Here is a 24,629-nt window from a genome sequence, read left to right as displayed (position 1 = left end):
CGAGTAAAGATAAAGCTTGAATGATTTACTGAACTGGTGTTTTTATTTCATGGACTTGCGTGTTTCCCATTTCAGCACCAGCGCTGTCCACCTCACTTTGAGCAAGCCTATAGCACAGTACATTGCACTCACCTGTTATTCACTCTCAACATGGATAAAACATAAAGTATGCATATAATAAAAAGAATATATATATATATATATATATATATATAATATTAATATAATATAATATAAATATAATAATAATAAAAAAAAAGATTAAAATAAAATAAATATCATATTCTCAAAATAAACTGACGGGCCAGAAATTATTGCTGGCGGGCCAATTTCGGCCCGCGGGCCGCCTATTGCCGATCCCTGCTATAGCGCATCACTGAGCACAGAGTGACAGTACAAACTCTGGCATAATCTTCCTGGACACTTTGTTTACACTTTACAATTTTTACACTTATTACTGTACTGTATATTTATGTAATTTTATATTTAAGATTTTAGAATGTTTATACATACCAGAATGTATATCCCGGACGGTATTTTATTCGTTATTCAATTTTTTTTTTTTATATTATTATATTCTTATTCTTATTTTAGTCTTATTGACTACCTAAATGTTTATTGTTTACTGTGAGCGATCTGTAGTGCCGGATTTCCCTCGGGATAAATATAGGATTTCTATTCTATTCTATACAGCGCTGTCCACGTCTCCGATTACTGTGAGGATACACATCAGCAACCCTGTCATTTCTGCAAACACGTTTGATCGTCGTTTAAAAAACTAAACGGACAGCAATTGACCGTGACAGGGTGGAAAGGAACCCAACCCGGGCATGACACAAGAGCGAAATGGTCGTCATGTGAATATGGCCAATGATCTCCATCTAGTTTAGGATGAGAACACACTAGGGTTGCCGCAGTGATGTGAAATTTCCCATGACTAATAAACAACACCGGTATTACCTGTGTTAATCTGTAGAGCGCTTACTTTGATCTTTAACATTATCAGCTACATTGATCCACTGTCCAAGTCTGTTTTTAATACATTTTCAATGACTAGTATCCATTTGTTGGACAGACACAGGTGACGTTCAGTTCTAATTAAAAAATAAACCAATGGACAGTATTACCTTCTGTCAATTTTCTATCCCTTCATTGAAGGATCAATGACGGATCAATGTAGCTGCAGCCTTATTTAGCGCATCGCGCAAACATACTGTTGCTGGTCTGGACTGGTCCTCAGCTCTTCTCCAGTCGAGCTGCTGCTGGTTTAATCTGAAATAACCTGTTGTGTCTCTAGAGCAGGCGTTCTCAAACTTTTTTATACCACGACTCCATTTTATTTAGGATTCTTTTGGGGACCCCACACTTAATGTATCACGTAATTTCAACGTGGAATTAAGGAATATCAAAATAAAAGCACACGTTGTTGAATTTAATCATTAGGGGTGGGGGAAAATATCGATTTGTAGTAGTATCGCGATACTTTGCGTGGCGATACTGTATCCCAAGTATCAATATATTTTTTTTCTTTTTAATAAGGAAGTTGCATTGTTCATTTCAATACCTGTAATAGTACAGTAGTCCACACACACGCGCACGTGTGCATTCAGTTAAGTTGGAATATGACTGTAATACAAACAGTTCAGTTTGTCAGGTACATGCAACACAGATTACAGTGTTTACATCTGTCTGCTTGAAAAAATACCATGTTCTGCAATAAAAATGATGAACAGACTGAACTTTATTTTATTAGATAAAACATGTTGACAAAGTTTTACTTTGCAGTTGAAAAAAGGTAATAAATCGCAATATATCGCAATATTAATATCGCAATACTCAGCACATCGCAATATATTTAGTATCGTTACTATCGTATCGTGACTCAAGTATCGTGATAGTATCGTATCGTGAGGCCTCTGGTGATTCCCACCCCTATTAATCATGCATTTATTAGAAATGTTTATTACAGCACTATGTTATCAATACACATTTATAAAACGAGGCATATTTAGCCAAAATATAATTTTTTTTCTCCAATGCGCTGTCACCTACCCGTGACCCCACTTTGGGTTGCGACCCGTAGTTTGAGAACCACTGCTCTAGAGCCTCCTTTCTCTCCTTCATGCGAAGTTAAATCTACTCCAAATGAAAGTGAAACTTAAGCTACTCTGTAGTACTGCAACCTATAAAATAGATCTGCTGTCCGCACAGACACGTTCAGTTTACAACGTTGTCTGACTACGTATTGATAACACGATTAGCAAATTTTACAAAATAATTTTATTTTTTTATTTTTATTTGATGAACGTGGGCACTGAAATGCGAAAATTAACTAAATGGTTTATTTCAAAAAATTTATTTAAAAGAAAAGAAAAAGAAACCATACACCAGTGGGGGTGGTTGACAACAAGTAATGTACTCGGTGGATGCCTGAACACCAAGTAACACCGGTATCACCCACTACTGTGGCAAGCCTAGAACACATGACGGGATTGAATAACACAACACACCCTGGTGTGGGGGAATGATAGCGGATAGCCGATCATAATACGAAGCTGTCAGAAATAGAGCGCTCTTCTGAACCACCTCCACCTACACAGAGTACCTACCTGATAAACATAACGCCGGCAAAATGAATAATGACTCTAAGAGGAGCCCACACAGCAGAACCAACCAGGACCACTTTGTGGGCGTCACAAATAACAGCCGCCTAGAACCCATAGAAGTCTTCAAGGGCGCAACCTCTCGTTCAAACCAACCGGGGGTGTGTTCGTAGTCGGGAGAATGACGAGCTGTGAAGGGGTCGAGCTCAATGGTGTTGGGCGAGCGCATCGCTAATGGTGGTCGCGTGCGTCAGAGGTCGAGACGCGACGGTGTGTGCGGCGCGCAACACGGCACCGGGGCCCGTCCGCTCTTCCCCCGCGAAAATAACAGCCCACTCGCTTTCAAGGGCTCTCATATGATCCCATTACAGATTCCTCTAGGCCCGGAGAGCTGGCAGATGCTCAGAAGGCAGAGCTTGGAGCTTGGTTAATGGGCCGCAGGTGGAAAACGCACGGCGGAGGATAGCAGAGGTTGTGGTGTTATTTGAAACCGAGCAAAAAGAGAGCTTCTGGTTTTCGTCTCTCGCTGACGAAAACGAGGTCAAAAGCAAGAGTGAAAAGGTGGGTTTTGAGGGCCGTTATAAAGGATGGTAAGGTATTTGCATTGCAGATGTGGCTGCGGTCAAACGGCATATTATTAACTTTGTTAGCGTTCCATGTTCAAACCAACGGGGTACCTCAAGCTACATGCTAGATTGTCAACTTGCTAGCTAGCGGCGCGCCTTCTTGTTTCCGTGTGATGTCATAATTAGAGCTGAAAATATGGAAATATTTTATAAACATGGCTCACTGCAGTAAAATAACAACACGCACACACAACCATAAATTAATAAATCAAAAAGGAGCATTCGGTCTCGGAGTCACATGTGTGACCAAAATACACGAGTATCAGGGGAGGAAATTAGGCCACTTTACTGGCCAAATGCTAGTATTTTTTACGTTTGGCTGGTAAAAAAAATCAGATACCCGCCAGTTGGCTGGTAACCAAAAAGTTAGTTTCCTCCCCTGCTGGCGAGTATACAAAAAAATAAAACATTCTGCAATCACTGCACTGGCAAACGGTGCGCGTCTTCTGAGTGTTCGCTTTAGTTGACAGTGCCACGAGAGCACTGCACAAGACCACACGCGGACATATAATGTTTAATAAACGTTTGCGCAGTACTGGCCAACCCGCGGACATATAATAATAAAAGTCCCGCGGTACTAGGCTAGCCATCAGGAGCACTCGCAAACAGATAACGTTAAACACAGCAGAAGATGGAAAACAGACAGACTGACCAACGGGGAACTGCATCCAACCCTAGTACAACCCTCGAGTATAAGTTACTAAGGACACATTTAAATCACAGAGGTGTAATGTTAGTCTACTGGAACTGTATACAGTGGTTAGCTTCTAGTTAGCGTTTTAGCTATAGCTGCTTGCTAGCTAACGTTAGCCCCGTGTGCTCAAAGCAGCCAGCTAGGTGTATCTGTTATGACTATAATGTTTCCAAAAAAGCACCGGACTACGACGTAAGGTTAGACATTTTATTTCATGCTTAAAAGCCCCTGGCTTGCACATCGCAGTCACGAAAGGGGCTAACTCAACCAGTGCACTGTGCACAACAGCACACCAACCCAACTGACGTTACCACAACACTTGACGGTACTTCACAGCACTGTCGTAAGACCACCGTGCTGTCTTAAAGGCACAGTGTGCCTACCCAGATGCATACACAACATTGACGCGGCTTGACATACAAAGAAGTAATTATCACAATTAGCGATTTTTTTTGTCTGGTAAAAAATCTGTTTGGCTGGTAAAAAAAATCAGATACTCGCCAGTTGGCTGGTAAGCCAAAAAGTTAGTTTCCTCCCCTGACGAGTATACATTAGTATACAAAATACACAGCTAATGTAGACAGAACTGTACTGCATGCTGATGTTTTCAGCTCATTAGATGCATGTTTTTATGCAAATATTATACAGTAGTGTAGGTTACCAGCCCTCGCCATGAAGCTCCACTACCAGTGTTTGCTGTTCCTCCTAGTAAGCACTGATACTTGGAGAAGAAGGAATTATAATTTAAAACAACCCTTAAAATGAAATGTAAAGCGCTTTGGATATCATAATGAAATCACACGTTCCAAATCTTTAACTCAATTACTCTCAAACTTAAGATTTGGGCAAAGCCAGAAGTCGTCATCATTTTAACCTTAATTGTTGTCTGATATAGCACCACCTACCGATGAACATCTCGGGCGAAACAGTGAATGTGATTGGTCAGGTTTTACGCTTGACCAATGGCAAGCTGTGGAAAGAGGCTCTAGGCAAGTTGACGTAAGAGATGGAGAAGTCATTCAGCTTTCTCTAAAGGAGTCACACACACAGGAGAGAGAGAGAGAGAGAGAGAGAGAGAGAGAGAGAGAGAGAGAGAGAGAGAGAGAGAGAGAGAGAGAGAGAGAGAGAGAGAGAGAGAGAGAGAGAGAGAGAGAGAGAGAGAGAGAGAGAGAGAGAGAAAGAGAGAGAGAGAGCGAGAGAGAGAGAGAGAGAGAGAGAGAGAGAGAGAGAGAGAGAGAGAGAGAGAGAGAGAGAGAGAGAGGGAGAGAGAGAAAGACGTTCAAGTTGTTCAAGTTAACACGCCATGTGTAGGAAAATAAACAGCTGCCGCAGCCTACCTGAGATCCCTGGCACTGTTTTGCTTACTTGGTCCCTTTAAGCTGCACACCGGAGCATCTTTTAATCCAGCTGTTTGCTGTTCTCTGATATTTTCGGACATTTCGTTGATGCGTCGCTCGACACTTCGAGCTGACATGGGGATATCTTTTATCCTTGATTTGATTGTCTCTTTGTTTGGCAAGCCTTCAACATAAGTACACACAGCACGGTCCTTCTGACACACAAACCCGTAGTAGTCTGTCCACGAGGGCTGGAATGCCCGAATTTCTTTTGCTTTAACTTTCTTAGCTGGCGGGGTTGCCATCATGACAGAATGCGACTGCAGCACTTTGTGATTTTACCTGAGTGAGAGAGAGAGAGAGAGAATAACCAAATTCACAGGGGCTCGGGAGGTAGAGCAGCCGCCTCATTGCTTTTACCAAACGGTTCGTGCGTTTGGGCTAATCTGATTGGCCACTGACGTTTCTGGTCCGTTTCTGGTCATGTGACATGTGCGCCCAATCGTGTGACGGCAAGTTCTTTGGACGGTTAAGCTTAGGCGCTCTTTCGAAGTTGGTTAAGGTTAGAGTTTGTCTTAGAGCATGGCGATAGAACGCCAGCCCTGATTCCAAACTCTAACCTTAACACTTTAATCGCCGGAAACACCGTAACTCGTCATTGCCCGCCATGCTCATTCTGCCGAAGACGCCGTAACACGTCTTTGATATCAATATTTCAAAAATCTGTGATCGAAATCATATTTCTCCTCCGGGGACCTGAGATATACTGCTGATCTCCACTCAACTCTCTAACGGTTCAAGAGCGCCATCTGGTGGCCGATCGGTAGATCGGCCAACAGGAAGTGACGCGCCAAACAGGAAGTGCTCATCCATATTTCGTCCGGGCACTCGCGATCGTTAGCCGGACTCCATCTCGACACACTGGATAATCAATCGCTCGCCCTAACTCAATAAACAACGTTATTTGGACGTATATAGTATTATACAACCTGGAAATGGTTCATCTAGATCAACATCCCATAATCGAAAACTGTCTACTCCAAGCTGATCGTCCAACGGCGCGAGGAAGATACGGTAAGATCCAGCGTTATTTTCTAACGTGTTCCATATAAACTGCTCTGATGATCATATGACCCACACTAGGTGAATGATATAACGTTGCCCACGGAATTATAAACGACCCCCCGCCCATGCGGTCAACATCAGATGATACCTCCAGTTGAAATTTTTTATCTGGCACCGATCGCTACCAAACTATTTGATCATCAATATAATGCATTTGGGGCTATAAATCAAGTTCTGGAGAAAGCTGCAGAAAACGATAAAAACATACTTATACTTTAGACCATATTTTAGTATGAATATGTGAATGAAAAAGTATAACGTTGCTACACCCTGAACAATGGATATAGGACATTGAATGGGCCATAATAATGTCAATTTAGCAATAGAATTTAAAAAGTTATAGCCCTGCAAAGAAGGGGAACTTCTCCATAGACAAATAGAGCTGGCTAGGGATGGTAAATTATGAATTTAACCATGGCGATCAAAGTGTTAACCAACTGCAAAAGAGGCGCCTAAGCTTAACCAGTGATAAACTAGGCGTTAGGTCGTTTGCAGGCTGTTCGACGTGGAAATGGGCTAAGACACTGCTCGTCATGCGATTGGGCGCACATGTCACATGACCAGAAACGTGCGTGGCCAATCAGAGCGCAAAACGGGAACGCGGAAACACGAACCGTTTGGTAAAAGCATAGACGCAGAGCAGCCGCCTGGTAATCCGGAGGTTCCCGGTTTGTTCCCCACTCCTCCCGGGCAGCGTGTCGAAGTGTCCTTGAGCAAGACACTTAACCCCTAACTGCATTTTCCCATGGCTAAATCCAAGTTACTGCTGGTTCTGTGTGTGAAGTACAAGTTACTGCTGGTTCTGCTGGTTCTGTGTGTGAAGTACACGTTTCTGCTGGTTCTGTGTGTGAAGTACAAGTTACTGCTGGTTCTGTGTGTGAAGTACAAGTTACTGCTGGTTCTGCTGGTTCTGTGTGTGAAGTACAAGTTACTGCTGGTTCTGCTGGTTCTGTGTGTGAAGTACAAGTTACTGCTGGTTCTGCTGGTTCTGTGTGTGAAGTACAAGTTTCTGCTGGTTCTGCTGGTTCTGTGTGTGAAGTACAAGTTTCTGCTGGTTCTGCTGGTTCTGTGTGTGAAGTACAAGTTACTGCTGGTTCTGCTGGTTCTGTGTGTGAAGTACAAGTTTCTGCTGGTTCTGTGTGTGAAGTACAAGTTACTGCTGGTTCTGTGTGTGAAGTACAAGTTACTGCTGGTTCTGTATGTGAAGTACAAGTTACTGCTGGTTCTGTGTGTGAAGTACAAGTTACTGCTGGTTCTGTGTGTGAAGTACAAGTTACTGCTGGTTCTGTGTGTGAAGTACAAGTTACTGCTGGTTCTGTGTGTGAAGTACAAGTTTCTGCTGGTTCTGTGTGTGAAGTACAAGTTACTGCTGGTTCTGTGTGTGAAGTACAAGTTACAGCTGGTTCTGTGTGTGAAGTACAAGTTACTGCTGGTTCTGTGTGTGAAGTACAAGTTACAGCTGGTTCTGTGTGTGAAGTACAAGTTACTGCTGGTTCTGTGTGTGAAGTACAAGTTACTGCTGGTTCTGTCTGGTTCTGCCTGCTCCTCTGTATCCTGCTCCCCAGACATGTCCCTTTTCCCTTCAAGATAAGCAGAACGGGGCATAAGGCTACTAGCTCCCTTTGCCTTATCTGCCCCAGCAAGGAAGCCGTTCCTTTCAGCGAAGTCTAGCAAAGTAGGATATCATCTCTGTGATTTTGCCCAACCATATTTTCCCTGTGTGTGTTTGTTCACACATGCGTGTATATACGCGTATACGTAACGTATATATATATTTTGATAAAGCAAGATTAGCAAGTTAGCCTTAGCCCTATAAATTTGGACGAGACTTTAACCATATGATGATGGATTTGAGATTTACATTTGTGATTCATTACTTATTGATAATAAGTTAACAATTAACAATTGATTGATAATAGTTAATTTATTATGAACAAAACATAAAGCATAAAACATTCAATGGCGTTCTTTTATGTTATCCGTCGAACTGCCTAACTGTCGTCAAATTGCCTACTCTCCCGTCTCCCCCGATTGTCCTAAGGCAGAGGTGAAAGGTCAGACGCGAGATAGTAGTTCAATCTTAATTTCCTGGAAGGTTACTTGTGACCGCAGGCTGCAGCCTGATCACGCTGCAGAGGAAACATCTGTTCCAACATCTGTGCATTTAATTAATCTGAATTAGCATGAGGGTGATATCATTTAATACATCCCAGTGATGATGACGGTGGACAGTTTTAAAGGGCCATTTCGTCGATTTTTCCTATTGTTCTATTCATAGGTGTAGTCTTATATAGGGACGCTAGGGACATGTCCTGCCAAAGCCACGGAAACACAAACTGTCCCAAACAGAATGATTGCAGAGTGAAAACTGTAATTTTAGTTTTATAATTCACAACATCACGGTCTTCTTAAATGTATTCTTTATTCTTATTTTTATTATTTTTTTTTATACATTATTATATTCTTATTCTTATTTTAGTCTTTAGTCTTTAGAGTACCTAAATGTCTACTGTGAGCGATCTGTAGTGCCGAATTTCCCTCTGGATAAATAATGGATTTATATTCTATATTCTATTCTGTTTTTATTCTTGACTGACCAAATGTGCTGTAAATCTCACATCCTATCTGGCTACATGACCACATAGAAAGGTCATAGACTATGGGTACTGTAGGCTATTTAATCAGGTGCACAAGCATCAGTTCAGGAGGGTAATTAAAGAAACGGTCATCAGGATCATCTGATGCTCTTTGTAGCTCAAAAAACTGTATCTACTCACGCTCAAATTAGTGCATCCCCTTAACAATTGTGTGTATTGAGCCGTACTGTATTGTACCCATTCTGCAATCTGTTAATAAAGTTTTCCTGCGCGGTGATTGAAAGGTACATGCCTAAGTAAATGGAAGATTGCTCCACTTCTGCAAGGTCAATTTGCATGTTCTTGGTATCTAGGAACATCTAGGGACCTGGGGGTATGTATTTCCAGTGTCAGAAATATTCTAAAATATTCAGAAATATGTCTGTTACTAGGCTGAGTAAATTGTAATAGTTATTTTTGCATCTTTGATGGTGAATAATACCATGTTAAATCTGCGGGGTACGAGAAAATGCTCACTGAGCTCATTCACCACCTTATTGAGATCATGTGTACAAAAAATCGAAGCAAATGAATAAAGGGAAGATGATTAAACAGAAGGATTTGTAGATACAGTAATTAATGATAATCGATTTTAATTATAAATTCATATTTGACCTTGAACTTGACCTTGACCTTATTATGGTCAAATCATACATATATGGATAGGGAAAATGCTCCTCTTTCCAATGGCAGGGTTGAATCTGGATTTAGTCATTTCCTTGCGGTTTTACGAAATTAACATTTTCCAATAAATTCGTATTTCCGATAAATCGTATAAAACATCGGTAAAAATGAAAATATACACTTTGACTACTGTTTTTGATAGGGTTATGGTCTTTACTCTTGGCTACAAAAAAAGATATTTAAAAACATTAACCTCTTAACATCCAAGGGCCCACATGTGGACGATTCTTTGCCGACCTCTAGTGGCTCGGGTGTGAATTTCTTTTAATACAATATATAGATAGAATTAAAGCCCTATTTGTTGCCTGTCGATTTCCCTTTCAGGTGACAAAATCTGTTCAGCGGTTCTCGAGTTACATGCCGATATGTGAGGCGTGCCCCAAAGTATGCAAAAGTACACATTACCACCCCCGACTCTCGGGGCTCTAGCTCCGTCAATCATTTGGCGATCTCGAAAATCTTTGCACAGGGTTGTAGCCAATATGATAATTGGGGATCTAATACGGTCTCTATTGATCTATTTATGATAAAGAAAAGCAGGGTCCCCCTATAGGGGGACATTAAGGCTTAACAGGTTAACATTTTCAATCAATCAATCACCGCGCAGGAAAATTTTATTAACAGATTGCAGAATGGGTACAATACAGTACGGCTCAATACACACAATTGTTAAGGGGATGCAGACCAGAGAAAGACTTTCGTCTTGTTTACATCAGGGTCCCCCATTTTCAATTCATAATGAATTGTAAGTAAGGGTGCAACTTGCTCCGTGCAATCCATTCTTTGTCCCTAAGTGTCCCTGCCAAAGCTCAAATCAAACCTACACCCCGGGGTTCTGTTAAGTGTCCCTGCCAAAGCTCAAATCAAACCTACACCCCGGGGTTCTGTTGGAAGAACCCGAGAAACTCCTCCGGATGATGTCACCCAGAGGAGAGCAGACCTCTAGTGAGCTGATGTCACCCAGAGGAGAGCTGACGTCTAGTGAACTGATGTCACCCAGAGGAGAGCAGACCTCTAGAGAACTGACGTCACCCAGAGGAGAGCAGACCTCTAGAGAACTGATGTCACCCAGAGGAGAGCAGACCTCTAGTGAACTGATGTCACCCAGAGGAGAGCAGACCTCTAGAGAACTGATGTCACCCAGAGGAGAGCAGACCTCTAGAGAACTGATGTCACCCAGAGGAGAGCAGACCTCTAGACTCTAGAACTGATGTCACCCAGAGGAGAGCAGACCTCTAGAGAAGTTAACTGGTGTCACCCAGAGGAGGGCAGACCTCTACTGAAGTTAACTGGTGTCACCCAGAGGAGAGCAGACCTCTAGTGAACTGATGTCACCCAGAGGAGAGCAGACCTCTAGTGAACTGATGTCACCCAGAGGAGAGCAGACCTCTAGTGAACTGATGTCACCCAGAGGAGAGCAGACCTCTAGAGCAGGGGTTCCCAAAGTCGGGGACTTTGGGGATTTTTTTTTTTTTTTTGTATGCAGTCAGGCCACTGAACTTAGAAGCAGGCCAGGCCAGTGTTTCTAGTTGCACCAGCGCAATAGTTAGATAACCTAGGTGGGGAACAACCAGGAGATCACTGCAACTCACACAAGTTGGAGAACTATCTCTCTCTCTCTCTCTCTTGCTCTCACACACACACAAGGGAGCCGCATGTGATTGGTGGAGGCGGGACCCTTACAAAAAAATGCTAATCATTGACACATGCTAGCCTGTAATAATCCCCCCCATAAAAATCTACTTTGCATTTGATATATTGCAAATATATGCCATCACACACACTGGCATTTAAAGGGTTAGAATTATAAAATGAATATGTGGTGTTATGATCAGGGCTGAAGTTGAATAACATTGTATTTTTTATCAATTACAAAAAAACTGAAAATCCATAAAAATCTGTTGTTGCTAATCATACATATGTTAGCCTGTTTTTTAACAATAATTTGTGATGCCATCACAAACACGGGCATTTAAAGGGTACAAATAAAAGAATTCCTGCACCAGAATGCAGGAAATGAAGTATTTGTAACAAAAAATGTCCTGGTGGGGGACGCATGAACACTTAAGGTAACTAACTTGCGTTCAGCGTTTCTCTGATTGGCCACGACGCCCACGTGACCGCGCGCTAGCACGCCCCCTTATCCACGCCTGCCGCTCTGTGTTACGCATTGCAGCGCGCGGCAGAGCGGCACTCGCGGAAATAGGCTGCTGCTCGCGGAAATGTAATGTTTCGAATCGCGCGAATACACAACATATTTATCAAAACAACTACCAGATTCACTCATAACGTTATTTCGCGTGACAACACAGCCCAGCTGTCAGAAACTGTACATTGTAATGTTATATAACGCAACGTTATATAATGTTATTCCGCGTTTTTATTCATAACGTTATTTCGCGTGACAACACAGCACAGCTGTCAGAAACTGCACATTGAGGGGGTTTGAACCACTGTACATCAGTGGAGGCTGCTGACTGATTAACTACATTACCTGCTGTGCTGTAGGCCAAAGCAGAGGTACAGTAAAAGCACAGGTACAGTAGGTTACATGTTTGATTGATTAACTACATTACAACGTGCACAGGGGAGGAAACTAACTTTTTGGCTTACCAGCCAACTGGCGAGTATCTGATTTTTTTTTACCAGACAAACTGATTTTTTACCAGCCAAAAAAAATCGCTAATTGTGATAATTACTTCTTTGTATGTCTTCGTCTAAATTGATTTTTCAATCATAGTAAAAATCACACCGTGCCTCTACTCTTTAAAATATTTATTAGCATAAAACATTAATAACAGTCTCTACTCTTCACAATATTAGCATACAACATGTATTAATCACACTGTCTCTACTCTTCAAAATATTAGGATATCACATATTAACATGAAAGAGGGAACTATTCTGGACTGGGTTGGGCTGAACTAGGCAGTGAAAGATGCTGGGCTGGGCTGGACTAGGTTGGACTGGGTTGGGCTGGTCTAGGTTGGACTGAGTTGGGCAGTGAAAGAACCAAGCATTTCACTGTAATGTAATAGCTAAATAAAACAACTTGAACTTGACTTGTTACATTTGCACTCTGGTTGGATGCCAAATGTATTCTGGTTGTACTGTACTTGTGCTGTAAGATGACAATACATTTGGAACCGAATCGACAACGCTAGGGGTTCAGCAGGTGTATTCTGAATGCCAAGTATGACAACATCACCGTTGTGAAGGGAATATGGGCGAGTGGTGATATGGGGGGAAACCCGGTAATAATAAAATGTCACTCGGCTGCATTTAAGCAAAGCCGCTCAGTATAGTCCACTATGTTGAACGCGCGTTATGGTAGCTTGTTACATGCTAGGTAGCTAGCCGGCTAATGCTGGTTGACTTGTCCATTGTTCGCCCCCATGTCAGACCGCACTGATATCCGAAAGCGACGACTCTACATGCAATTATTTTCATCCACTGATGTGTTTTTGTCTAAGTTTGTCTACGTTGTCAAGCCGGTGGCAGGAGTCTGTAGGTCCGCGCGCAGTGATCTGTCCACTTCCCCTAGATGGGCGGCATCTTCTAGAAAATTAGTGTTCATTGGAGGAGCTTAGAGCGCATCTGTACAACGATGATGTTCATTGGTTATGGTTGGATTATTATGAGGCGCAAATGGGAGGAATCAAGGGGGGAGTCAGAGTTCGGCTTGTGCCAGTGAGCGAATCAGCAGATTGCAGAATGATTTTTTTGTTTTGTTTTGTAATTACTAGTACTCGCCAGACTGGCGAGTGCTCTTCATGAATTACTCGCCAAACGTAAAAAATACTCGCATTTGGCGAGTAAAGTGGCCTAATTTCCTCCCCTGAACGTGCAAGCCAGCGCAGAGGTACAGTAGGTTACATGATTGATTGATTAACTACATTACCTGCTGTGCTGTAGGCCAGCCAAAGCAGAGGTACAGTAGGTTACATGATTGATTGATTGATTAACTACATTACCTGCTTTGCTGTAGGCCAAAGCAGAGGTACAGTAAAAGCACAGGTACAGTAGGTTACATGATTGATTGATTAACTACATTACAACGTTATTTCGTGTGACAACACAGCACAGCTGTCAGAAACTGCACATTGAGGGGGTTTGAATCACTGTACATCAGTGGAGGCTGCTGACCAAATTTTTAGGTGAAGCACAAATTATTATATTATATTATATATTAAATTATATTTTTTAAACATCCCCAACGCTACGCCACCCCCATTCCTCCCAGGTGTCAGGCTCCTCATTCGCTTCCATTCATTTTGGGGACCATGTTTAAATATCGGAGATGAACATTATTTCGATTGATATGAATAGCTAGTTACGTTTATATAGAGAGATGATAAATTAATTAAACGTAAAAATAAAATAAAATAAAAATTGAAGTGATTCGAACTTGTCACCAACTGACCATAGGCTCCACAGCAAGCTGACGAACAAGTTGAGCTAACCGTCGATGTTAAAACTGAGTGACGAATGTATAATTTACACTTGTGCCAATTGCCTACTTAATATTAAGCTAGGTATTGTGCAAGCGTTGCTTGATTAACCTGCGTGGTTATTATATAGGGGGGATTACGAATGCATAATGCCGCGGCAACCTATTAATATTACCTATGCGACCTATGTGACACATTAAAGATGACGGCTTTGTGTTTTTCTGGAGAGCGTTCTGAATGAGCGTATTCACGAAGGAGAGCGCCTCTGCCGCTCTGCCGCGGGGGCGTGCTAGCGTGCGGTCACGTGGGCGTCGTGGCCAATCAGAGAAACGCTGAACGAAACGCTGAACGCAAGTTAGTTACCTTAAGTGTTCACGCGTGGGGGACCCCCAGACCCCCTGCTTAAAAAGTGGCCTGACTGGGGCTATATTTTGCACTATATTTCCTGGCCTGAATGATTTCCCCAGTCCGGCCCTGGTTAAAAGCCTCCAATGCTTATTAGTGTGTGTGCGTTTGAACGTTTGCATGTTTCAACCATACATTACCATTTATAAAAAAAAAATTAAATTAAAAATTATAATTTTTTTTACCTCCTATAATAGTGGGGGTCGCGGCTCTCTGACACCGTTATTTGGGGGTCGCGGCCTGAAAAGTTTGGGAACCCCTGCTCTAGAGAACTGATGTCACCCAGAGGAGCAGACCTTAGAGCCATATGAAATCCGCGTTCACGGAATCGCGGAATTAACCAATAAAAATGGAATCAACTGCAAAACGTGGAATATTGCAGAATTTGGCCTAATCTGGACTGAAATTTCGTTTTTGGGTGGAACGTTTGGTGCACACGCGACCGGGGAGGCGGGGACGCTACAGCGTGTTACACACAACACAGCCGCGGTGCTCAAGCGTCTGGTCAAGAAGCTAAACAATTCCACAATAAGCCCTCAATTCAGAGCAGAACAGTATCCTAATGACTTTTATGCCTCCGGTGATAAGGTGTTTTGCTAATTCTGTCAACGTTCCGTGGACTGGACCCGCAAAAACACTTGCGACACTATTGTGATTAAATAGCTATAACGTTAGGACGTTTAGCTTCTAGCTAAATCTAGTGCACCCATCCATTTGTTTAATGCAAACGACTGCCCTTTATAAACTAAATACACTTAAATAGCTATGTAACGTTATAGGACTATCTATGGAAATGATAGCTTCTAGAAGTTCTAGCTAAATCTGGTGCACCCATCAATTTGTTTAATGCAAACGATTGTCATTATACACTGCCCTTTATAATCTAAATAAACTTAAATAGCTATGAAACGTTACATTACATAGGACTATAGATGGAAATGATAGCTTCTTGCTAAATCTAGTGCACCCATCCATTTGTTTAATGCAAACTATTGTCATTATACACTGCCCTTTATAATCTAAATAAACTTAAATAGCTATGAAACGTTACAGTACATAGGACTATAGATGGAAATGATAGCTTCTTGCTAAATCTGGTGCACTCATCCATTTGTTTAATGCAAACGATTGCCATTATACACTGTCCTTTATAAACGAAATAAACTAAACTAAAGGTGCCTAAATTATGCATTACTATATTTCATCACAATATAATAGATATAGCTAGGTTACTGACATTGTCATTGTGATAATGTCAGTAGTAGCTAGCTGTATCTATTGTTTACACTTGAAATATGTATTTTTATTTTGTCACAATATTAATTGAAAAATATTGTGTAAAATGTAACTGTATTTCTGAGTTGAAGCACTTAAAAACATTAAATGGACTGTTATATCTTATTCAATTGTGGACATTTATTCATTCCCACTTATTAGACACTATTTCTGATGGTAAAATGAGCATAAAAGGCAAAATACAGAATTCTGAAATATTAAAACGGAAAAAATGGAATTTGGGAAAAAATAAAATGGAATTTGGAAAATAATAAAACGGATTTCATATGGCTCTAGCAGACCTCTAGTGAACTGAACTGATGTCACCCAGAGAGCAGACCTCTAGTTAACTGGTGTCACCCAGACACGTTTTATGTCCTGTTATCATGTCCTCCTCAACACAGAATGATAGGATTCAGGTTAAATATCTGCAAAATGTCTCTTTAATCCCTAATAAAGGAAGGATTTTTCATAGGTTGGCCACACATTGCATGTAAGTATGCCAGGGTAAAAAAATCTGAATAAGGCCATGTTTAGACGGAGAGAGTCTGAACAGAAACCGCAAAAGTAGTCTTGCGGTCTCACTTTAAATGTTGCGTTTAGACTAGTGTTTTGGGATGGAATTCTGCGTGCAGACGAGGCTGTAAAGACTCGAGACGACGGAGCCCCGCTGTCACACGATTGGCGCAGATGTCACATGACCAGAAACGTCAGTGGCCAATCAGATCGCCTCAGGTCGTTGAGACCATAGATATAGATATGGTTGAGACCATAGATATCTATATGTGTTCTATATAGATATCTATGGTTGAGACAACCAGACATGCTGTGAAGACCCGCCCTACTCTGCCTCTGACTCGGAGACTGTGGGTGGGGGAATGTGATTGGACCAAAGCAGAGTCACTCACAGACAGTGGCTCCAGTCACTAATAGTTGCGATAGCCGCGGGACAGATTCTTGTGTATTTAAAAGTACTGCCAATGTAGCCTTCAGGTGATCGCCATGGATAGAATCAGACATGCTTTGTTTACGCTTCTAGGCTACTGGCGTATGCCAGTGATGTAAGCAGTACGCGACGAGAGCCTTGACAACCCTTTCGTCATAGTTTTATGCGGTTTGACAGTTTAGATGATAGCGCAAAGGTTTATCGTTTCTAGGAATTCCACCCAGGAAGGTGGTCTCACTTTTTTGCGGATTCTCCCCGCAAAAACGCTGTTGCCGTATAAACAAAAGGCACATCCGAAGAAGAAAAAAATTGCGGATTCACCTGCTAGCGTTTCCGTCTAAACAGGGCCTAAGTCATAGCAAAAATATGTTCCCTATGTGATTGTTAGGGGAAATCCACCCAAAAACATAATGTTCATTGTGTTATTCCAATGATCTTGGACAGTTAAATCAATCTATAAACCTAGAGACAATTGTCTCCCTAAGCAGGACATCAGAGTCATCAAGAGACACTTTTTGGAGTTGGTCCGTTGACAATTGAATTTGTGGGCTCATAAAATGTTTGCTTGAGCTATTAAATCCAAATGTGTTTAATTTAAATGTAGGACTTACAGCTCTGAATCAGAAATGTACCCATAATCCCAGTAAAATCACCATGGGTGCTGTCATAGTGTCCTATGAGTTAAATCACCATGGGTGCTGTCATATCGTCCTTAAGCATTACATCACGCGCAGGAGTGGTTTGTGACCAATAAACCATGCCTAGGGGTGGTCGTTAGGCCCGAGGCGCAGCCGAGGGTTGTTAGACCCCCCTAGGCATGGTTTATTGGTCACAAATCACGACTGCAAGTGATGTAAAGCTTTTATACAACTGCTAGATTCATCCAACCTTATTTCTATACAATAAACACACATTAATCGAAGATTTATTGAAAAAACCATCCGCCAGAAAAAGTAGTTCCCACAACTACAAAAAAGACAAGTTGCCTCCATGTGGAAGCAGCTTGAAGTGCATCCAACCAAACTAACACATCCAACTGTGTATTATTGGAATGATTGAGAGAAGTTGCCTCATGTGGAAGCAGCTTGAAGTGCATCCAACCAACTAACACATCCAACTGTGTATTATTGGAATGATTGATTGAAAATTTTATTACCAGATGCAGAATGGGTACAATACAGTACGGCTCAATACACACAATTGTTAAGGGAATGCAGACCTACTTTCCATAGAACTTCATTCTTAGATGCTTCTATATAAAGTAGGTAAAACAAATTAAAAAGTCTTCTTTGCCCTATAGGAAAAAAACGTTTTCTTCGCCCTATTCTTTTATTTATTTTTTTAAACCTACTGTAGAGGGCCTAAACTTAACCAGTTGGAAACCAAGCGTACAGTAATAAAATTAGCAATCAATCAATCAATCAACTCAATAGGCCATGCTCACTTAGAACAGCGCAGCACCCAGCTCTCTGACTATCCCCCGCGTTGCAGGCAGAGTGTGTGTGTGTGTGCGTGCATGTGCATGCGTGTGTGTGTGTGCGTGTGTGTGTGTATGTGTGTGGGGGGGGTGTGTGGCGGTGGGTGGAGACTGGAGCGAGCGCTGACAGTCGAAAGGAAAAAGAAATTGAAAAAAAAATCGCAAATTAATCCATCAATCAATCCGCGATTTTTCTTTTGTTACAGAATGATTCAAGACCCATCAATTACATCATCCAACATTGTTTAAACGACTAAGACATTCGCTGTGACAGAATCGCTTGATATTTAGTCGTTTAGTCGCATCAACATATCCATTTGTAAAGATTATTGGCCACCTTCTTGTGATCCGGCGGAGTGATGTGATGTGGGTCGGTTGTGGGCGGGTCCTGGGCCAGCAGCGTGGATTGTTGCCAATAAAGACGTGTAAAATGACTGTTTCAGCCAATCAGAATCGAGAAATTTGCATGCCGTTGTATAATATGAGTTAAATCACCATGGGTGCTGTCATATCGTCCTATGAGTTAAATCACCATGGGTACTGTCATATCGTCCTATGAGTTAAATCACCATGGGTACTGTCATATTGTCCTATAATGCTGTCATATTGTCCTAGGAGTTAAATCACCATGGGTACTGTCAGTGTCCTATGAGTTAAATCACCATGGGTACTGTCATATTGTCCTATAATGCTGTCATATTGTCCTAGGAGTTAAATCACCATGGGTACTGTCAGTGTCCTATGAGTTAAATCACCATGGGTACTGTCATATTGTCCTAGGAGTTAAATCACCATGGGTACTGTCATATTGTCGTAGGAGTTAAATCACCATGGGTACTGTCATATTGTCCTAGGAGTTAAATCACCATGGGTACTGTCATATTGTCCTAGGAGTTAAATCACCATGGTTACTGTCATATTGTCCTAGGAGTTAAATCACCATGGGTACTGTCATATCGTCCTAGGAGTTAAATCGCCATGGGTACTGTCATATTGTCCTAGGAGTTAAATCACCATGGGTACTGTCATATTGTCCTAGGAGTTAAATCACCATGGGTACTGTCCCTGATCTTGTTGTTCCACTATTCACATTCAGGACTTGTCTCTTGGTGACACCATCTAGAATCTTGGTCACTCTGTTGGCTTAAGGAGAGACTTGAGAGACACAACTGAGCTGTACAGTATGGAGAATAATTGCATTTTAGGGTGGATCTTCGCTTTTAACACGATCAACTCCTTGGCAACTGTTGCCCATCAGAGTTGCCAGAAAAAGTTGCCAGAAAAAGTTGCCCCATGTATCACTGGCATTAGTCAGCAGAACTGCAAAATGACTCAACAAAACACTAATGTGGTTACGCACAGAGCACGTTATTTATGCATGGGATGTTGACGAATGAACTAACCATTTGCACGAGCGGCATGCATCTGCCGGAAACCATCTTTGTATGATTGAATACAGGCTGCTGTTGTTTGACTTGTAGTATTGTCCTGGGGCAGTTTTCACATGCCTCTCATCATCACGATGTACTAGATGTAGTCCCTGTAGTCCCTATAGTCCACACACTGGGCTCACACACACACCCACCCCCACGTCTGACTGGCTGTGAGAATATGACACTGCTGAACACATTTAATACGACTTTCATAGTTCATTTCAGGCTATTGCTGATAAAGAGTGCAGACTTCCAAGCCAAGTCATTAGATAGGCCTTACAGCTTTCTCCATCAGCAAAGCCAAATTCCACTATTAGGCTGCATCGTCAAAAATAAATTACTTGGCATAGACAATTGTTTAAAAGTAGCCTAAATAAAAGATATATATTCACAGAATACATAGGCTACAGTCTGTCACTATAATATTGGCATCGTTGTGAATAATAAACCCGCCCGGTTATAGCCTGCTGCTGTACTCGATCTCAAATATGTTCCTCTCATCGTTCTTCTACCTTTTATGGACATCACAAAACCAAGCCATTCCACAAGGAAAGTTTCACTGCTCAAATTACAACAAAACGTTCCTCGACCATAACAGATATAACAATGATCACACGTAGTAGTAGCAGTAGTAGTAGTAGTAGTAGTAGTAGTAGTAGTAGTAGTAGCCTATAATAAAGCTTCCAGCTGCAGACACACATCTGAATCAACACAACGCCCCGGTGCCGCGCCGCTCCGCGCAACTGGTAGATGAAGAAAAGAGAAGTTTCTGAGGCGTGCGTCCGCGGCGGCTCGCTTCTTTATTATTACCTCGCTCTGGGCTGTCTCCACTCGCTCTGTCCGGCACGCCGCTCAGTAGTAGAAAAGACAACAGAATAAGCAAACGTCCACATTGTGCCGGTGATATCTGGGCATTTTTCTGCCTGTGTTTACTGTACATCCCTGTAGCCCTCGGTGCCGCCGCTAACCGTTTCTTCTCCCGTTGCCTCGCCGCGCGCTTCCAACGGTTCCTCCCCAACTGTCTCTCGCTGGCTCTGCGCGCGGAGACTCTCTCTCTCTAGACTGGGCGCGCACGAAAACAAGACATGGATCTGATTAAATAGCACGAGCCTCACCATGCGCTGACTGTATGAACCTACTACTACACAGGAACGGCTCTGTGACCCCCCCCCCCACACACACACACACCATAGGCGGCGCGTGCGCATTAGGGCAGGGTAGGCTCCAAAAGGAACGCCCCCTTTTAGGAACGCCCCCTTTTATATGGTCGCAAACTGTCCAGGGGTTCTGATTTCATATACACACACACACGTAACTAGGCTATACTACAGCGAGCCCCACTCATTTATATATATTGCAAATTAAGTGTTCAAATGAAGGCATCCAATAATATATTAACCATTGTCTTACCTTAATGCAGATAAATGCGACATCCAATATGATTAACGGTTCACTGATCATGAAATATGAACTACTATACAATTGCAATAGTATTAGAAAGGATATATAATAACAACACAACAAATTTGTTTCAAATTCAAGGACATTTATTAGAGAATCAAGAGGTTTATTCAGGGAAATGTCATGTGAAATGCGGGTGGTCATCGATTGTGCAAAATACAATAATAAAATAAAAACGGTATTAAGAAGACATAATGTGCATGATAAAAATAGACATGCTAAATTCCTGAGACGGCACTGGTTCCTATATACACTATTATACAATATATAATTTTAACTCCGTCATTATACTTATCTAAATAAACGTTCCAAGATGAACCACATCTGTTCCTTGCTTAAAGTGACTTTTACTTTCCTCCTTCCTTTAAGACCAGACATGTAGGTTATTATGAAATACTAATAATATCAGTAGTTGCAGTTGCAGTCAATATTGCACATTTTATTTGCAAATTAAATCAGTAACGGGCTGCGCGTTCTCTTCGCCAGTCTGATGTCTCTCTTCTCGTCTTTCGTCTGTGTTGCTGTAATGGGGCGAGAATGGGGGGGGGGGGGGGGGAGCGGTGACACAAATTAATTACTGTCCATGGTCCCGAATTTATACACACACACACACACTAGACTACAGCGAGCCTATCCCCTTTCGTTAGATATACTGTAGTGCAAATTATGTGTTCAAATTAAGGCATTCAATATGATTTCAATCAATCAGTCTTACCTTAATGCAGCAATATGCGACGTTTTGTCTTGGCATCGTAGGCAGCAATGATCTCTTCTACTTCAAGTGTGCGTGTCAGATCACTTTCAATGTGAAGCAGACTCAGAGTTGACACTCTCTCCTGGCGCATGGTGGTTCTTAGCCAGTTCCGGATGCGTCGCATTGCTGAGAAAGATCGTTCACATGTTGCTGTGCCTACGGGCAATGACAGAGCCAAACGGAAAAGCTTTTCATAATTTGGATAATGTCCAGACACAAGTTCCATTCTGATGTTTTCAGTGGATCCGTTTGGGATTTGTGTTGACACCATTCTCATCTCAGTCAGTGTGAGTTGGGGGTTGATGTTGAGACCTTTGCATACTGGCTGATCAGGCTCTCTGCACCCCCGTAATCACATTTGAACACAGCATCAACACTTTTAGCAATGGCCAGTGCCTGCAGGGAAAATCTGTCTCGACACTCGCCCAGAAGTGTGTCCAAAACAGGATAGAACAGCCGACTGGCCCATTTCTGTTTCATGGTTGTTGCTGTGCTTGCCTCGTATTCTCTCTGGCCTAGAGTGCTGGTGACGACGCTGTCTGCGAGAGCAGCTGGCTGTCTGACGGGGCGCTTGCGTGGTCGTCTCTCATCCCCGCTCTCGATCCAAACGTCAATTGACTGGCAGAATATTTGGATTTTGCTCCAGATGTCATCCCACTTTTGACTGTCGTCCCTCATGTTTTCGAAGCTTTTCATCATCGATTCCACGACACTTGCGGCTTTAGACAATGTTGTGTCTTTCCCTTGAAGTGCTGTGTGCTGTGACCTGGAACCAACTGGCGACTGCATTCGAATTCAGATGTTTATACAAACGGATGCGTGCGATGTGATTGTGATTGGTACAGACTGGATGCGGTCTGGAATGTCAACTGCCCATTGACACCTCCGTCGGGGCGACCCCCCCCCCCCACACACACACACACACAGAGTTTCAAGTTTCAAGTTCAAGTTTAGACACACACAGGCTGCCTAATTCTGCAGTATCATATATTATTTATATATAAATGCTAAATATTTACATCATGTACAGACAATGTACAAACAAACAATAATTCTACATATTAGGTACAGGCAATCATATGGTGTTAGAGTTCTGCAGGGATGTTGTTGACAAGTTATTTTTTAACCATGTTTTGAAGTGGGGGTGGGTGGGGGTGGGTGCCTGCAGGGCCGTCTGGAATGTTAAGTGTAGAGAGAGCTATAGTCTTCCTGGGGTCCACACAGAAAGACAACACAAAACACAAAACATAACAACATGAGATACATATGACAATCACAATTAACAATGATAATCTAAAAACAGTAAAACATTGTAGACATCATTAGAATCAGAATATTTTGCTCACATATTTAAGTAGTGCATTCTCAGGTGGTATTTGAAAGACACTTTACTATTCAATTTACTTTTGTTCATTGGGCAGTTATTCCAATGATTGATGGCACGATAAACAACAGTCCTCTTTAAAGCATTTGATTTTGGACGTGGTAACATAATCTGTCCATCATCGGCTGACCTAGTAAAATAAGAATGAACCTGACTGCATCTGACAATTTGTTTGTATAAGAAAACAGGTTGAGATGAAAAGACAGTGTTCCTGAAAAATTTAACTGTGTTGAAAACCAGCCTATTCTCCTTAGTGTGCCTTTGACTCAAAGGCTTTGAGGTGCTTTGGTATAGGTGCAAGCATATTCATAGTACCCTTGAATGAGTGCTCCTGCCTGCAGTCTTCAGACAGTGTATTCAGGACGTCTGGAATGTTAAGTGTCACCACACCTATCCATTGACGGACCCCAGCCCCCCCCCCACACACACAGGTACACAGGGGAAAAAAAATAAAGGATTTTTTTTTTTTTTTTTTTTTTTTTTAAATAAATAAAAAATAATGTGTCGACTGGTCTGGGAAGGCACAGCCTGCCCCAGCCTTATACACCCGCCGCCCATGACACACACACACACACACCTACACACACACACACACACACACACCTACACACACACACACACACACGCACACACACATACATACCATACATACACACACACACACACACATACATACATACATACATACACACACACACACACACACACACACACACACACACACACACACACATTTTGAATACTTGGTTCCACAAATTCTATTACATAAACAGGGAATCAAATATAACACACAAACAACCACCACACAAGCACAAACAATCTAAATATTATTAAGTTATTTGCAGGGTGATAAACACACACACACACACACACACACACACACAACAATAACATTGATATAACATATCTCTATCAAGTGATAATGGTGTAATGTCTTAATTCTACCATGCTAACTAGGCCTACTTGGCGTTGAGTTCCAATATATAAAAAAACATGCATAATAGTTCATATTCTATAGCCATTCAAAAACCAAATAATTCTGCAAGGTTTAGCCTACACTATTTTGTGTGGTATAGGAAGACAGTAAAATATTTAGCCACCGCCTCCTCCAACTGTAATATTTGCATAAAATCTGGTATTAAAATCAGATTGAACATGAATAATGCATTGGAATGTGCCATTTATGAATTAGGCACCATTTCCAATCCAGTTGCCATTTTCCTGCCCCCAGAAATCTCATATTTAGATAGAACCATTGGCAAGTATACTGAGCTGAAATCAGGTCATTCCTCTCTTGAATCATCCTACTCAATATACTCAAGGTGGGAAAAGTATAGG

At 41.9% G+C, this 24,629-nt stretch overlaps 1 protein-coding gene across 1 annotated transcript in view; it reads right to left on the bottom strand.

Annotated features, from left to right (window-relative positions):
• Positions 1-20,730, bottom strand: part of LOC311244932 (disintegrin and metalloproteinase domain-containing protein 33-like) — a gene marked incomplete at its 3' end in the record, with an annotated part of 311,892 nt that extends 291,162 nt beyond the window's left edge. Inside the window, exon 1 of the mRNA XM_084334639.1 lies at positions 20,503-20,730. Within this exon, the coding sequence (XP_084190765.1) occupies positions 20,503-20,632 (130 nt within the window). The 5' untranslated portion in view covers positions 20,633-20,730. The remainder of the gene's footprint in view (positions 1-20,502) is intronic.
• Between the last annotated feature and the right edge of the window lie 3,899 nt (positions 20,731-24,629).

Source organism: Notolepis coatsorum (assembly GCF_963971535.1).
Source record: "Notolepis coatsorum genome assembly, chromosome: 1".
NCBI lineage: Eukaryota > Metazoa > Chordata > Actinopteri > Aulopiformes > Paralepididae > Notolepis > Notolepis coatsorum.
The sequence above is the reverse complement of the archived record's forward strand: the minus strand, read 5'-3'. Positions and strand labels throughout refer to the sequence as shown.